The 17919-nt window shown below is 40.6% G+C and overlaps 1 protein-coding gene across 1 annotated transcript in view; it reads right to left on the bottom strand.

Annotated features, from left to right (window-relative positions):
• LOC117419959 (von Willebrand factor-like) overlaps positions 1 to 17919 on the bottom strand; it is a 62091-nt gene that overhangs the window by 17710 nt on the left and 26462 nt on the right. Inside the window, exons 22-34 of the mRNA XM_058986390.1 lie at positions 16920 to 17066; positions 15855 to 15995; positions 14895 to 14993; positions 13410 to 13566; positions 12435 to 12593; positions 11750 to 11885; positions 7903 to 9356; positions 6316 to 6435; positions 5260 to 5403; positions 4370 to 4513; positions 3159 to 3323; positions 2972 to 3018; positions 1248 to 1425 (exon numbers count right to left, since the gene is read on the bottom strand). Coding sequence (XP_058842373.1) covers positions 1248 to 1425; positions 2972 to 3018; positions 3159 to 3323; positions 4370 to 4513; positions 5260 to 5403; positions 6316 to 6435; positions 7903 to 9356; positions 11750 to 11885; positions 12435 to 12593; positions 13410 to 13566; positions 14895 to 14993; positions 15855 to 15995; positions 16920 to 17066 — 3091 coding nt within the window. The remainder of the gene's footprint in view (positions 1 to 1247; positions 1426 to 2971; positions 3019 to 3158; positions 3324 to 4369; positions 4514 to 5259; positions 5404 to 6315; positions 6436 to 7902; positions 9357 to 11749; positions 11886 to 12434; positions 12594 to 13409; positions 13567 to 14894; positions 14994 to 15854; positions 15996 to 16919; positions 17067 to 17919) is intronic.

Below are 17919 nucleotides of genomic sequence, written 5' to 3'. Positions count from 1 at the left end.
GCAGTTACTTAGTAAACACATGTGTACTTACACATCATTACAATGTTATTATGCATAGGAGGCTGTGTGGTCCAGTGGTTAAAGAAAAGGGCTTGTAACCAGGAGTTCCCCGGTTCAAATCCCACCTCAGCCACTGACTCATTGTGTGACCCTCAGCAAGTCACTTAACCTCCTTGTGCTCTGTCTTTCGGGTGAGACGTAGTTGTAAGTGACTCTGCAGCTGATGCACAGTTCACACACCCTAGTCTCTGTTAGTCGCCTTGGATAAAGGCGTCTGCTAAATAAACAAATAATAATAATAATAATAATAATAATAGTTACAATGTACTTAATGTATACATTTGTTTTGCATGCTATAACACTAACCCTAAACCTAACCCTAACCCTTTTCTTATACAATTGTGTGCTTACATATATCTTGCAAAAAGATTTACATGTAGTTACAAGGTCCTTAATGTATTAACTAAGTAACTACTATGTAAATACGCAGTAATTAGAGACACTTCACGTAAAGTGTTACCGGTCTCATTTTAAAGAGTACTTCTATTTCTAAGTGTTTGGCGGCTTCCACTAATCAAGTTGAAAATATAGTTTTTTGTGCACTCTTTGCCGTGTTAGTCCCGCAAACAAGTCTTTGTATGAAACTACACCCTCAACATATTATAAGTAGAACAATGACTAAGATTAAATTTAGTGTTCACCAATTATTTTTTTAGTCTTCTCCCCAATTTAGTAATGTCCAATTAATTTTTTAGGCTCAGCCCACCGCTACCACCCCTGTGCTGACTCGGGAGCGGCGAAGACGAGCACACGCTGTCCTCTGAAGCGTATGCCGTCAGCCGACAGCTTTTTTTCACACTGCGGACTCACCATGCAGCCACCCAAGAGCTACAGCGTCGGAGGACAACGCAGCTCTCGGGCAGCTTAAAGGCAAGCCTGCAGGCGCCCGGCCAGACTACAGGAGTCGCTGGTCCGCGGTGCGCTGAGGACACCCTGGCCTCCCTCCCCCCAGGCAGCGCTCAGCCAATTGAGCGCCGCCCCCTGGAAGCTCCTGTCCTCAGTCGGCAAAGGAATAGCCTGAACTCGAACTTGCGACGTCCAGACTATAGGGCACATCCTGCACTCCACGCAAGTGGGTTTATTCTTGGTTGAAGAATGAATGAATAAACCAGTGATAATGCTGCTCTTGCGCTACTGATAGAACCCTTCCTGTCCTCTCCATCGATCCCTGGGGGATTGTTACTCACAAGGACAGGTCCAACGGCAGCCGCAGGTCTCCTGGATCTTCACGCTGGGCAGGTTGTTCCTGCAGGCTGGCTTCTGCATCTTCTCACAGTTCACCTTGTGGTTCTGAATGGTGACAGCCCCGTTGGGGTGGCACAGGAGGCTGTGGCACTGGTCAGACAGAGTCCAGGTTTCACCGGGCTGGAACACACGGGATCAGAACCATTAACCAGAACCAGGTGGGTCCAACATACAACGGGGCCGACCCGGTTTGAAGCAAGCTTGAAGAAAGCATGTTAGATTGGTATAGATCAAGTTACCCCAAGACTCTACTTCAAATTTAGCACAGAGACGAACAATGGGGCATAACTGGAAGCTGAGTTAAAATCAGTTTAGAACCAAAGGTAGGAAACACTTTTTTACACAGACAGTTATAAGTGCATGGAATAGCCTACCAGGTGAAGTAGTAGGATCTAAAACACTTGGAACATTTTAAAAAAAGACTAGATTATGCGCTTTTAAATGAGTTCTCCCCAGAATGGTGTGCTAACAAGGGACGAGCCTTCATGGGCCAAATGGCTTTTTCTCTTTCCCAAACCTTTCTTATGTTCTAAGCCAGTGACACAGGACTAAACTCTGGCCCTCGTGACCCATTCCAGTCCTGGTCTTTATTCCAACCAAGTCCTAAGTTAGTTAATTGCCTCTTAGCAGCTTCAATTAACTACATTAGAACCTGCTTGGAGTAAAAACCTGGACTGGATTGGATCTCGAGGGACAGAGTTGAGTACTGCTGTTCAATTGAGAGCGGTTCTAAAACTAGCAACAAACCATTTATTTATGTTCCGGTTCAAGTGGACCACGACATCAACAGCTTACGTGAATATATATAATTTTATCTTTATTAATGAACAAGCTTTGGAAATATACTGATGATATTTATCTTGGTCATCTGCCACATGGACAACAATAATGTCAAAAGTCATCAGGGAAGGTATTTTTACCACCATTAGACCTCATCAGTCACAAACAGAGGAAATACCTCCCCAGTCATATTAACGGAAAGGCCTACGGGGCACAGGCCCAGGGCCCCCAAAAGACTATGGGTCCCTTAATTATGAGCTTACATATTTCGGCATCCATTTTTTTTATTTATGGGGTCCTAAAACATATATATAATATGTCCCACTATAAGCGCAGTAAATACGAGTCAAAATTTTACATTTTTATTTAATAGCACTTTACACCCATTTTTGATACATGACCTGACGGTTTTTAGATAGTAAATCAGGTCCTAGCTGGAATGACCCAGGAATAAGCGTTTAAACTATTGTTCTCCCGATTGTTAGATTTGTACCATAAAATCACTCTATTCCCCTCTGAAGATTGTCTTCAAATAAAGCTCCTTGTCTTAATGCAGGGGTGGTCAGCCCTGGTCATGGAGAGCTGCAGCGTCTTCTGGTGTTCGTTCCATCTGACTTCTCAATTACTTAAGTGAAAATTATCTTCTTAATTGGTAAACACTGACTTGTTTTCCAGGTATTTAATCATTGATGATTTAAAGATACCCAGAAAGCCTGGAAGATTGTGGCTGTCCAAGACCAGGGTTGGCCACCCCTGAATTAAGACAAAGGGCTTTAGTTGAAGACAATCTTCAGTGGAAAAGCTGACAAGAAATCACTGCTTAATGAAATGCTACATATTGGGGTATTGGTTGACTGTACAGTGGCATATTCAGAGAACATATTACCTTCCTTTCATTTCCTTCATCATCCACACACACCCCAGGGGGTCCAACTGTAAGAGAAAAGAAAACAATGATCAGCATTGTACTGCATACTCACATCTATCAACCATCCCAAACAGCGTGCTATAATACATGTATATATTATAGCATTGTCCTGAATGGAAATATAGCACTGAGGCCCTGGGATTACCTCTGCAGAGTTTGTCAATGAACTGGTTTCCTAGAGTGACCATGGTGGGGAGGTCTTCTACTCGATGGAGGTGGATGATGTTGTCTTTCATGGCTTGCCCTGCCATTATGATCAGCTGGTCCTCATCAAACTGTGTCCCAGCTCCAATGGGGATCACTGCCACTCCTAGGAAGGGCAAGAGACCAGCACATCAACGTGTAGAAATAACTTGTGCAGAAACAACTCTTGATTTCAATTCATTGGTAAGCTATAGCACCACCTTTCAAGATTGTCCCCTTATTAATCATATCACATCCATAACAATAAAATAGTTATTGACAACATTGAAGGCAGTGTTAAAATGTTTGTCACTGAATTTAGAATTTTTGAGTATTTCTAAATTTTGCACTGTTGAATATCTACTATTTCTGGATGAATAATAAAATAATGCTACATTTTAAAAATACTAAAAGAAAGGTACTAAATTCAATGATAAGTTTTCCAGTTTTTGAAATAAATCCCTCCTTTACGTTTTGATGTACAAACATTTTGATAACATTAAAGTACAGCTATGAAAATGCAAACAGCAGTGGCTAAACCTGCTTTTACATGGTAACTACTGGTGAAACATGTGCGTGATTATATAGAAATGGCCTGTACCATCTAATAACATCACAAGACCATCTCCATGTAATTGGACAGTGCATAAGAACATAACATAAGAAAAGTCAACTTGGCCCATCAAGGCTTGTCCCTTGTTAGAACACCATTCTCCCCTACTGGGGGGACGTATTAAAAAGCACAGAATCTCGTCTTTTTTAATGCTCCCAGTGTTTTAGATCCTACTACTTCACTTGGTAGGCTATTCCATGCATTTATAACTCTCTCTGTGTAAAAAAGTGCTTCCTACCTTCTGTTCTAAACTTACTTTTACTCAGCTTCCATTCTTCTCTCTGTGCTAAATTTGAAGTAGTGTCTTGAGTTAACTTTATCTATTCCATTTATGATTTTAAAGACGTCAATCAAGTCCCCTCTTGCCCTTCTTTTTTCTAGGCTGAAGAGATGTAATTCATCCGTAAACAGCCCAGCTGCCCTTCTCTGTACCTTCTCAAGTAAAATGATGTGAAGAGACCAAAACTGACAGTACTTACCCTTGTTAATTACCCAGTTACTAAACTCCATGTCTATCCATGCCTGTAATACACAGTGTGTCTGTCTCTTTGATTACATACCCGCAGTCAGTGCTTCCCTGGCAGCCTCCTCCACAGGGTCCTGGGAGGGGCGTGTCGCGATCAGCACTGCGATCTTGGGGACCCCCGGACGTCCCCCGTGCACCTCCGATACTGCACTCTGAACGGTGAATCGCAGGGCATCCCCTGTTTCACATCACAAAGAAACAGCTCGTAAAAACAATGGACTCTCCACGAAGGAGCAGCGACAAAAACACACATTCTGAACAAGGAAAAGCTGGGAGTTTTCTAAAGTACAGTATAATCCTGTCATAAAGCATTCGTTTCCCTGATTTCTGTTAAATGTCCGGTAACACTTTACATTAAGTGTCTCTAATTACTGTGTATGTGCTTAGTAGTTACATAGTGAATATATGCTTGCTTACACATAATTACAATATCATTATGCATAGTTACAATGTACTTAACTTGTAAATCTTTTTGCACGATATACTGTATGTAAGTGCACAACTGTATCAGAAAAGGGTTAGGGTTAGGTTTAGATGTACGGTTAGGGTTAGGATTAGGGTTCTATCATACAAAAATATGACATTATGTACATTGTAACTACACATAATAACATTGTAATTATGTGTAAGTACACATGTATTTACTATGTAACTACTATGTAAATACACGGTCATTAGACACACTTAATGTAAAGTGTTACCAAATGTCCTTTGCAGTGATAAATGTCCAAAATGTGCTTCTCAGCTGCATTTAAATGACTCAATGGTTAAGTGCCATTGATTGTCAAGTACACAAACATTTTGGCTAGTGTCTTTAGTAGTTGTTTATGTGTACTTGATAAAGGTAGTAAACGTCTGAATTGAGTCTCACTCTTCAAGAAGTCAACATAAATAAACTGCAGGAGACTGAATCAGTTCCGTTACCTAATCTGGTGGGAGCCGCTTCCCTTTGCTGCATTAAGTTCACACTGCTGATGAGATTCTCTTTACTCTGACGGTCCACCCAAGACACTTCAAGACTATTGCTCCTTCCATACTGAAGGACAGCCAAGTGGGTTCCATTGGCACCTGCAATGTTTCAAAAGAAAAAGACATTGTTCAGTCAGGAAACTCAGGTCATAGATTATTTATTAAAGCTTAGACTAGACACCACTACTGCATTATACATATTTTCACACTACATTATTTGGCCTTTGGCCTCGCCTTTCATAAATGAACTTGCAGATAAGTGGAGAGGCTGACCATAGGGAAGCCATGGGCAGGGAGTCAGGATAGCTGCCTCCCCCGTTAGACAAAGCTAAAAAGCAAGTGGAGGCTGGGGAGGAGGAGGTGATGGATTGAGGTAAAATATAAATCCTTCCTTGCTGATCGTTGCACATATTGTTTATCGAAGGACAAATAACATACTAGCTATATGACTGATGATTTTATCTGGTATTGGAAGTGTCTAAAATATGCTTGATGTTTAGCCAGATATCCAATAAACCCACTCATAACGAGCCAGGTATTCAATAAACCCACTCATAACGAGCCAGGTATCCAATAAACCCACTCATAATGAGCCAGGTATCCAATAAACACACTCATAACAAGCTGATTTCAAAACACGTTTCCAATTGAGTACCGATCAATAGCAGCTTAAAAGCCAATTGAAAGATTATTTTACTCTCATCTGGGGCACTTCTTAAAATACACTTGAGAGTGACTCAAGAGTCATAAGGATGGACCTGACGATTTGGATGACCAGATCTAACCTGTCAGTACAGATCTAACCTTTGTTTGGTGAACCTTATTGCAAAAATAAGAAAGTTTGTATAATCGTATTCGTGGGACACATGTTCCTTGTACCTGAAAGGGTTAATATCTTCCACAGCGACCATTACCTGCACAGTATTGGGCTCGGGCACCTGACTGTCCTCTGGTTCATTATCTAGCAGGTAAGGTCAGGCACTGTGCTCGCTGTGTCAGCTGGTCACTCACCAATGTCAGCTTTGTTGATGAAGGCTTTTACGAACGTTTTCATTTCCTCAAACTGTGGTTCTGGGATTCCTGCGCTCCCTTCCAGCATGATTATCACATCCATCGGTCTGTCACACGGAACTAGAGGATGAAGCACAGTATAGATGTGAAACATAACTGGTGCACTTGCAACACCTCCAAAAGCACTAAATCAATGTACAGAACACATATACATACACAGTTATAAAGAGAATATTGGTTCCATGCGTAACAGAGACACGACTGCCAATGTAAATAGCTTAATAGGAATATAAGGATTTTTGAAAGGTTTATGTACCGCACAGTGATTATGTATAATAATGAATCACTTTTTACGATCCTTCTATAAGATGATCTTTAATTCAGCCTGAATGGGAACCTGCAATAGGAAATGTAAAAGCTATGTGACATAAGGGTGTGCTGACTGTTTGCACATACTGCTCTCTGTTAAGTTTCTCTATAGAGGTTTACTTGCAAGTTTGCATTTACCTTTGACTTTGCTAAACATGCTTTACCCTTATTCTCAGTGATTTGTCATACTTGCCAGTGCTTTATAATGCGTATGCAATGCCTTCTTACACTTTGCTTTGCTTTTGCTATGATTTACCACATTAATAAAATAATAACCAATAAACCAAAATGTAAAAGTAATACATGCAGGTGTTGCATGCAGCTCTACGTTGCTTAAACACAGTTCCATCTATAGTTAGCAGTAGATATCATACCACATTATAAACTCTCAGCGAATCATTTCTAATAGTGTGAATATCATACGTAACTTTCTTTACCTTCTGTAATGATCAGACATTAATGCTGAAATAAACTTTTCAAATAATGAGTAAGCAAATGAATAGCTTGTTGATTTAATAGCTAATGTCTTAATTTAGTTAATTCGTATATTTCGCTCATTTTAATGCAGCAACCTAAATATGGTATTCCATTGATATGTTCCATTCAAATTTCCAGACGGCTTCTATTCCTGATCGTGTACTGTAATGAACCTCTGTCTCATGCATAGCTACCCCTTGAACAGTTCTATTTGATATTAAGCTCCCTTGCATGTCCACCCAGGTAGTGAGTAGAGTACAAGGCTTGGTGTCCAGTTCTTGGTCTAAAGCTGAGGGAACACAAAGCCACTTTTCCAGGAGACTTAGTTTGAGGCAACTTTACAGTATCAAACCCCGAATCTCCCCTGGTGTGTCATGTCATGGCCTGAGACCTAGTCTCCTGAAACCAAGTTTCAAACCACAAAGTGGCTTCATGTTCCCTCAACTTAACAGAAGGCGAGCTAGTGAACTAGTGAGTCCAGTACTCTGTCACTGCGGAGTACATATTGTTTTCTTTATTTGTATTCTCTGACTCTGTCATATTTGTCTAGTTGTATTGAGACAGTATTAGCGTCCCTCTCTCTCTCTGACTCTGTCATATTTGTGTAGTTGTATTGAGACAGTATTAGCGTCCCTCTCTGATTCTGTCATATTTGCAGATTTGCAGAGACCTTCTTGTGCGTGCTGATCAATACCTACAAATAAAAGGGGGCTTATTTCACTGTAACACTTGGCAGTTTACCTGACGAGGGCAGCATTGTGGTTGGCACTGGGGTGCTATGAAGGGCAGCAGTTGTGGGGGTTGCAGGGAGAGATGGTGATGCTATTGCTGCGATTGTTTCAATCACTGTCGTCACCCCTTGTTCAAGAAGACCTTTGTAATCTTTAATAATTACAGGTTTTTGAGGATAGCTGATGAGTTCCAGGTCCATTTCTCTCACTTGCGGTCCCACCCCAATGGGTATGATATTTGTCTGGGAATCCTCGGCTGGTTTTGTGATGGTATCACTTGGGGGATTACTGGATATTAGGAAAACCAAATCAGGAACCTGGTCCCTGCTCCCCTGCACAGTTGTTAAAGTGGTTTCGGAAACAGCAGCTCCGGTATTGGTGGCATTCCCGCCTCGCCATTCCATGTGGCGGATTCTTTCCAGGATATCGTCCTTCCTCTGGCTCTCGGTGAACGAGTACTCAATGGTGAGGGTATAGGAATACTGGATGATGGTGATGTGGATGGTCTTCTCCCCAACTGACATATTCTGGATGGATTTCAACAGGAACTCTTTGGTAATGTTGAAGTTCTCCTCACCCACTTTGTCAGATCCTTCAACGACAAAGGTGATATCTATCTGAGCTTGGGAAGCAGAGGTGGTGGGACCAGTGGATGAGGAGGTAGTAGAGGGAGCAGCATTTTGAGGGACAAGAGTTTTGCTGACAATAGAGCTAGCCGTTGTTGTGGTGGTAGGAGGGGCTTTGGGAGACTTGGTCACCTTTGGAGGGGGAACTGTAAGAATCTGGCCAAGGTGGCACAGATATTTGGTCAGCTCTTCAGCGTTCTCCTGGAGCTCGTTGACGCTGTTGAGAATGACAGCCTTGTTACTGGGCGAGGTGCTGGTGATTTGGTTGATCTGGTCCATGCTGATGTAAGGCCCCAGGCCAATGGAGATCATGGTAATGGATTTCTTGGACAGCAGCTTCAGCATACCCTTGATCTTGCGTGGCGAGGTGCTGGCCGTCAGCAGAACAGCCACCCTAGAAGCGTCTTCTCGCTTGTCCTTGTCGAAGATGTTCAGCGCCAGGTACTTCAGGGCTTCGTTGATGAAGGCTGCTTCCCCGCCGCTGTACTTCATCTCCTTCACCACCTTCTTGAAGACAGGCTTCTGCACCTGCATCTCGTAGCTCTTGATGCCAGTGTGAAACTGCATGACCGTCATGCGGGTGTAGGCCGCTCCCATGCGGAACCGCTCTGCCACATTGATGATAAAGTCCTTTACGGTCTCAAAGTCATCTTCCGTCAGTGAGGACGAGCCGTCCACCATGAAGGCCAGGTCCATCATGCGGCTGCACACGTTCTCCGGGACTGGAGTCGTGAACAGGTCTCTGTAAGAAGTGGTGACGGGGAGGGTGGTGGGTGCCAGGGTGGTTACTAACTCCAATGGGCAGAACTCACAGGACAGGTTATTGCCTTCGCAGTGACTGCAGAGAAGAAATGAGAAATGAACTGCAAAGCTGAACGTTCAATTAGAAAATGAGTACACCTTTCTTAGGGTAGTCTTCAAACAGGGTAAAGGTCTTAACAGCATCTAAACCAAATTTCTAAATACTAAAAGAAACTCAATGACTCCTGATCCTAATAGCTGCATCCTATTCTACCAGGAACTGTACAAGCATATCTACGATGTTTCAAACTACCAGTTTGCTTCAGGGATCCCGATCAGCACTAATCCTGATACCCTAGCTAAAGTCAAATCGGATAGTCCATGATGAGTGCTAATCAAGATCTGTGGCTCTCTGAAATATTTATTGAATCTGTATTTAATCAGGAAAGTCCTGTTGCGGTTAAAAAAAATTTTTTCAAGGGAGACCTGGTCAAGAAGGTAGCATGCAATACAAAACAAATTGAAATGAACACAACCAATACAAACAAGTTAATCAAATTATAAGAAGCATTTCAGGAGCCAAAACAACAACATGTCTCTCACTACATAGCTGTCAATTGTTGTTTGAACTCCTTTAAAGATATCAAGGCAGTAAGTTTCAGTTCTTCCTGAATATATCTATTGTTTGAATAATACATATATTATTTGAAGCTATTAGTACAAAAACCTAGCCCTGATTTTTTTATGCAATACCATTAATATATCAAATTCATTTAACCAATCATTCAACCAATGGCGGACTTGTATCATTGGAGTAGCCCCGGTGCCCCTACGTATAGAACGATTGATCTGCCATTAACACTAGAACAACCAAGGCAGTCATTTTGACAGTTTTTGGAATTAAAATTTAAATTGCTGTGTATGTGTTTAAGATAAGGAGCTGTGCTTTCCTGACTTTTCCTGAATATATGTACTAATTACCCTGACAAAGAAAGAATCGCGTAGCTGCAAATATTAGGGAGATAAAATACTGGCATACCTATTCCAACCAGGAACGGTCAAATTGACCGCTACATATAAAACATAGGATCTGTGTGATTTGTGCCAGCACTTAGACTTTGTAAATGATTGTAAATGAAGCCCATTCTGTTCAAATGTTTATTTATTTATGTAATTTCAATTATTGTATGTCTGTGTATAAACGGATAGCTTCGGTTGCGTATATGCACTTTGTTATGTAGGCAATACAAACCCATTTATTAAAAAAAAGGTTTGATACTTATTTACATCATTTCAGTTGTACAGTTTTGTATGTACATGATATACCTGTATATACACACATTTATTTTCAAATATTTGTTTCTTTAATTTTTTACCGTTTTTTGAGGTTGCGTTTTATGTAATATATCTGTATAGAAACACATTTCTGTTCAAATGTCTGTTTATTTATTTTGGTTGTGTAGATGCTTTATATGATGTTCCTGAATAAAATTACGAGTTACATTCAATTGTTTGTCCTTTCATTATAATATTTATGTTGTTTTTAATACGCCTCTCAAATTGACCTCTCATGGTTGTTCTAGGTATGTGTATAAACACAGTCGTTCTAGTGTTATAGAGCTGCTGCTTGGCTATGAAAGATCTCCTGTTAAAGGCAGTGAACTGCACAGTTACACAGTGACTATGAAAGATCTCCTGTTAAAGGCAGTGAGCTGCACAGTTACACAGTGACTATGAAAGATCTCCTGTTAAAGGCAGTGAGCTGCACAGTTACACAGTGACTATGAAAGATCTCCTGTTAAAGGCAGTGAGCTGCACAGTTACACAGTGACTATGAAAGATCTCCTGTTAAAGGCAGTGAGCTGCACAGTTACACAGTGACTATGAAAGATCTCCTGTTAAAGGCAGTGAGCTGCACAGTTACACAGTGACTATGAAAGATCTCCTGTTAAAGGCAGTGAACTGCACAGTTACACAGTGACTATGAAAGATCTCCTGTTAAAGGCAGTGAGCTGCACAGTTACACAGTGACTATGAAAGATCTCCTGTTAAAGGCAGTGAGCTGCACAGTTACACAGTGACTATGAAAGATCTCCTGTTAAAGGCAGTGAGCTGCACAGTTACACAGTGACTATGAAAGATCTCCTGTTAAAGGCAGTGAACTGCACAGTTACACAGTGACTATGAAAGATCTCCTGTTAAAGGCAGTGAACTGCACAGTTACACAGTGACTATGAAAGATCTCCTGTTAAAGGCAGTGAACTGCACAGTTACACAGTGACTATGAAAGATCTCCTGTTAAAGGCAGTGAACTGCACAGTTACACAGTGACTATGAAAGATCTCCTGTTAAAGGCAGTGAACTGCACAGTTACACAGTGACTATGAAAGATCTCCTGTTAAAGGCAGTGAGCTGCACAGTTACACAGTGACTATGAAAGATCTCCTGTTAAAGGCAGTGAGCTGCACAGTTACACAGTGACTAGTTTACCAGATCTGGCACAGGTCCTCGTTCTCCCGGTTCAGAATGATCTTCTTGCCGTGGGCGATCCTTCTCCCCTCATGGAGACACACGTGACACTGGGAGGGGTCGATGCATTTCATAGAGACCTCATCCAAAATCTTTCCTGTTGGGACAGCATATACTTAGTAACAACTTACTAGACATTGAAAGAAAGGTAATACAGTAAGACTTGACGGTTTTGGGGTAATACTGCCCAGTCCCTGACCATCTTCCGGCGCCTCCTCAAGACTCACCTCTTCAGACAGCACCTGTAGAAACTCCTCTTTTTCATCTGGACACTTATCACTCTTCCTTAAATGCACTTTACTTGCTCTTATCTGCTCCCTATTTTACTGCATTTAACCCTGTACTTTAGAGTACTGTAATCTGTCAAGTGTCATTTAATCTGTCGTATTTTGTATTTAATTATATCTTGAACTATCACTGACACTGTTATCTGCTCCGTTATTGAATTGTATTTTGTCATATACTTGCTAGAACCGAAGTCATTGTATTTTATCTTGCTCTTAATTGTATTACTTGTACTGTGATTCTTGAAATGTATTTTTGTTTATGACTGTAAGTCGCCCTGGATAAGGGCGTCTGATAAGAAATAAATAATAATAATAATAATAATAATAATAATAATAATAATAATAATAATAATAATAACCTGGGGGACAGTTTGCATGGCACCCCTCCACACACTGCAGAGGACACCCCAGGGGTTCAGGGTGCTGGCAGGTGATGGGGCAGGCTGGGGCACAGGCGTTGTACCTCCACTCGCACGCAAACTCCGGCTCTGCTGCATTCAGCTCCTCACAGCTCAGAGCTGCAAACACAACACAAGCACACAGTATTAGCTGCATATTTGTTTACGGAAGCTGTCCTTGGGAGAATGGTGTTATTGGTTGCTTCAAATCAGTAGACAGTGACCTACAAGTATGGTGCATTACAGGCACATCATGAGATCTCTTATAACAATAATAGACACCCTACACACATGGTATTTACTTATATTATAGAATGGTAAGGCTCGTCCTCTTATTCATTTTAATAGGTTTTGTGATAGCTGTGGCGATATCGTAGGACATCGGTTCACTTTAAACCTGTTTTTGTTTGACCTCATAGTCATTGTATAACCTCAATATAGCACTCCAGTGTGTGTGTCACTCTTGGATATTACCTGGGATGTATTTTTTTTCACGGTGGCTTATTTCAAGGCATTTCATGGTCTAAAAATTGGTATTTGACGATAGTTCACGTTGTCGCGTTCAAAATGTATAATGTACTGGACAGAGCGATCTTTAGCAGAACTATTTCCAATCTTTGATGCAGCTGGTATCTTACAGTGAAGACATTTTAAAGAAACCATGCAACTCTATGCTGTGTTCAATCATTAATTGGAAGCAAACAAAACCATCTGCCAGGTTCCTAAAAGTGACAGGTAGTGTGTCAGTAAAGCAAAGTTGTTTTTTTTAAGTGATATTCACTTAGAAATTGGACAGCAATGGTTAATTCATGGAAATCGTGAAATCTGTGCTAACAATATCCCAGATCGACACACACCCTGTTGTGCATATTGCTTGAGCACACAATACATATCCCTCCTGTTGCTGTTTTTCATGAGGTCGTTGAGTAAACTCACGGCACAGACTGTTGGACCTCCAGTGAATGAGGACCCCGTGCTGGGCGCACTCTTGTGCGTAAGCAGCGACGGCGTCACAGAAACACACACAGTCTCCGATGGACGGGCAGGAGCAGGTGTCGTAGGTGCAGATGTCCCAGTAGGGTTCCGGGTCCACCTGGAAAACAAACAACCTCGTCTTTATATTGCAGGGGAGTGGCTTCCTCATCTTTCAAATCTACAGCTACGGTCAAACGTTTTGTATCACCCTGTAGAATTAACTAGTTTTGCCTCATAAAGTCGAATGAAACCTGCTGAATAATGTTACGTTAACATATTGAATTACATACTGCTTTGTAATTTTCCATATACTTAACAAAAACCTGACAAAAATTGAAAGATGTGACACGCTTTATCAGGACGCCTCGGGAGAAGGAAAAATATCCCGAATAAGCAGCTGTCCCAGTTAAACGAGAGGCAGTTGAGATGACCTTAGTCACACTTTTTTATTCTTAATGGAATGAAAAATAATACAATCTCATCACATTATGATTAAATGTTAAATACATAATTTTTAAACAAAGAGTCAATGTTTTTTTTTTTTTTTTATTCCTAAACTAATCGATATTTTTTATTTCTGCATGAAATGAAAACAGATGGAATCACATCTTATCACGAGATGAGGCACCTGAGATGCAAAACTTTTGGCCATAGCTGTACATGATAAAATCCATCTGATGCAGTCGAGTGCTAGCTGAATTTTTTTTAGGTTCAATAGTGTATAAACTACAACAACTTTACACTGTAACCCTAACCCTTTTCTGATACAATTGTGTACTTACATATATTGTGCAACAAGATTTACACGTTAAGTATATTGTAACTGTGCATAATAACATTGTAATTACGTGTAAGTACACATGTATTTACTATGTCGCTACTATGTAAATACACAGTAATTAGAAAAACTTAATGTAGTGTTGCCCAGATAAAATAAATTCATAATTAAAATGAGTACATTTAGAGAAGAAATAATACAGCTAGACTAAACTAAACTATATGTGCTTGTTAAAGCTGTAGAGTGTAAATTAAATGTCATCTCTCCTCATTCCTGCAGTATGCTATGTTATGAGGCTGTGAAACCTGCTGTTTACTGAGTGACTGCCTGGTTATCTAAAGAGTAAGTCACTTCAAATGCCACTGGATCTCTTTTCACTTTTACTATTTTATGTCAATCATTCTGAGAGGTTCTCAGTTTTGTTGCTCTGATCTCAAAATCTCCTTTGGTTTTGAGCAAATTTGAGCCTACTTACTTTTTAATGGCCCTGTTGTGTTTAATAATTGAAAAGATAATCTGATCTAAACAGAAGCAGAATTAAACATTAGATCTGTTCCATGCACCCCGATATTTTTTGTGGGGTCACTATTGAGCAGTTTTAATGCAGAGTTCAGGATTTTCCTGTGGGTTCTTTGGGGCCCCCTCTGTGAGGCTCCAGGATTTCTTACCAGTTTGTTGCATTCCTTGAAGAGTTCGCTGACGAGCACATTGCAGGACTGCTCCACTGAAACCTGCTTCATGATGCTGTCACTGCACTGGGAAGGCAGCTGCAAAGACAACTCAAATTTAACCACCCACATTGTACATAAACCTCATAGGACCGTTTGGATGTTCAGTGTAAATTTGATTATAAGATTCCACACTCTGTGCTGAAACCTTAAATAACTGTTGATCGGAGATGAATATTTTCAGCTAGCCAATTAAATCTGTCACAATAAAAAGAAAGTAAGCAACTGTATACTCATTTTAATAACATGTATAAAGTGAAAGTGTTTTTCATTTTAGGTACTGGACAATAGCAGTACCTAAACAGACTTTGTGCTTTAATTAGGCATCTGAAACAGCTTCTAAAAAGTGTCATGCATTTTACAATTTGTGGCTAAGTGTTCCCTTTCTCTTACTATTTTAAATGAATTGCATGTGTGGCCTATTAAAGTCATCAATTAAATGAGACAATCACTAATGTGCCTTTTTTGACAATATTTCAAGATTTTCAGTCACAGATTAAAATAACAGAAACATTGGGGTGTTCTAATACATCTGCACACTGAAGTACATTAGTACAGTATATCAGTAAATCTGCAGACTAGAGTGATCTTATTCATGCTGTGAAGAGAAATGCAATCAGTACAGAGCAGAGTTAGCAGGGACCTGATTGCTCAAACTCCTGCCACCTGGTCACCTCAATAATATAACTAAACAAGGGGAGTTCTGAGACCCAGGTCTGGGTGCTGCAGGGCTAGTGTGTGTCTAACCCTGTATAAAATAGGGGCCCGTAATTCATGGGGTGTAGTCCAAAACTATGATCCGGTTCTGCTCTGAAATAGCCCAGAGCTTCAGTGCAGGTCCAGCCATGTTGATCAGACACCCCCTTCGTTAGCCTGTAGTTTGTCATTGCTGTATCCTACCTGCACAGCGTCCGCACATCCGGGATTGACTTTCCAAGAATTCCCAAAGTCCGAAGGCTCCACCTCCATCTGGTTGTTGCTGCTCTGCAGATCGTTGTTTTGAACTCCATCGAAGTTCCCGCACAGCCCGCACACTTTGTTCTGTAAGAACCAGCAACAACAGCAGCAATTCATGTTTCTACAGTACCTTTCATCACAACACACACACACGCACACAAACAAAAGAACAATACACCATTAAATTGAAAGAAAAGAGTCTGGAGTCTGAAGCAAAACATTTTATAAAATTGGACTTTAAAAAAACAGTTTATTTGGTAAAAAGCTAAAAAAAAAAAAACAGGTTTGTAAAAATAGAATAAAATGATAACAGTGAAAACAGGAACGCACCTGCTACAAAAAAGCCTACAAAAAATAAAGGCTTGCATCACGTAATCGATTACCATTAATCATGGATAATAACGTCACCTTACATAAGGCAGCTCAAGATTCGTACTTATCAGGGTCTGGAAACCAGCCGATACTGATAACCAAGACTTTCAAATCCATTTATTTAGTTCTTATTATCACTAGCAACATCACCATTGGTCCACCTTTAAATGATTGCTAACCAGGGCTGTAAATGCAATTTCTTACCTGTAATTAGCACAAGCAACATTCTCTCCTGTACAGGTGCGTTGGCCAAGGCTTTAAAATCCACTCTCTTACTAAAACAGATATTCTAGACCACGTTCTTCAATCCGCAAACAAAACTACGCCACGCCTAGTTATGTTCTGTGCCAAACGCCACTACGTGGAATCTTGAATGCGGTTGTGAGTAACACAGAATCTGGAAAACTATGTTCCCAATTTCCATAGGTGTCCGTCATGTTTTATTTTTCGTCCATCATTATAAGCCGATGTGACAAAGTTGTAAAAGCAGATGAAACACCAAAACAGATTCACATGCCAGGATAAGCACAACCTTTACCCTGGCTTCTCTATGCTGCGTTGCGGGTTTGACTTGGTTCTAAGAGTATGGGACCTTTACTAACTCCTCTCTGTTAAGGCAGGTTTGTGCGCACATACCCGGTACTGTCCTTTGAGCTGCACCGTGACTCTCGTCCCCAGATCCCACGTCACAGAGATCCCTTTCCCCAGCAGCAGGATGAAGTACAGCCCTGATCGGATAATCTCCACCTCCGTCTCGTCCTTTACAGGCTTCTTCATCGTCACCTGAGCACAGGACAAACAAACCACATTATAAACCAGAGGAACCTTTTAATAATGTGGCACCAAAACTTACACACAAGAGGAGGAGGTCTAATCTCGCGTGGTTCCCAGCAGCTGATTGATCTCAGAACTCAAATTGGGTCTTAAAGGATTCCAGTAATTCTGCCTCAACAACATAACTAGGTAGCCCATCCTATACCCTCACTACTCTCTGTGTAAAGAAGTGTCTCCTTCCATCTTTCTGAAGTCCATCTCCTCTTAATTTCCTGTAAGCCCCCATGTCCTGGTTTCTGTACTGCACTTAAAGTATTTGTGTTAGCTACGTCACTTCCTTTCTTTACAAATAGTTTGAGTTCTAATCAGGGGTTTAATTAATTAAATGTAATTAACTAAGGACATGGCTGGAACAAAGACTTGGATTGGTCACCCAACCCTGCGCTACAGAGTCTAACCATTCCCTTGGAGAAAAGCTTTTTAAATGACCACAGAGTCCAGTTGTAATGCAGATCAAGTTCAATTGTCCTTTCCCATCAACCCTGGACCCAGGTTCTGAACCCTTTATTTAGATGACATGCTGCTCTGTAAATTAACAGCTAAATTCAATGATACTGAATAATCTTAATATATGGCCAAAAGTTTATCACCTAGAATTTTAGGATTGTCAAAATAAAAAATATATATCATTTTATTTCACATCATGTAATCAAAGAAAGTACAAAATGATATCGCAAAAGTCTACTACAGTAGTACAGTATTTCACGTTAGATTTTGAAATGTCACATTTTTCCATTTTTATCAGTTGTTTGTTAAGTATATGGAAAACTACAAAGCGGTATGTTTTTCAATATGCGAACGT

The sequence above is a fragment of the Acipenser ruthenus genome, chromosome 14 (genome assembly GCF_902713425.1).
Source record: "Acipenser ruthenus chromosome 14, fAciRut3.2 maternal haplotype, whole genome shotgun sequence".
NCBI lineage: Eukaryota > Metazoa > Chordata > Actinopteri > Acipenseriformes > Acipenseridae > Acipenser > Acipenser ruthenus.
This window is presented reverse-complemented; position numbering and strand designations above follow the sequence as displayed.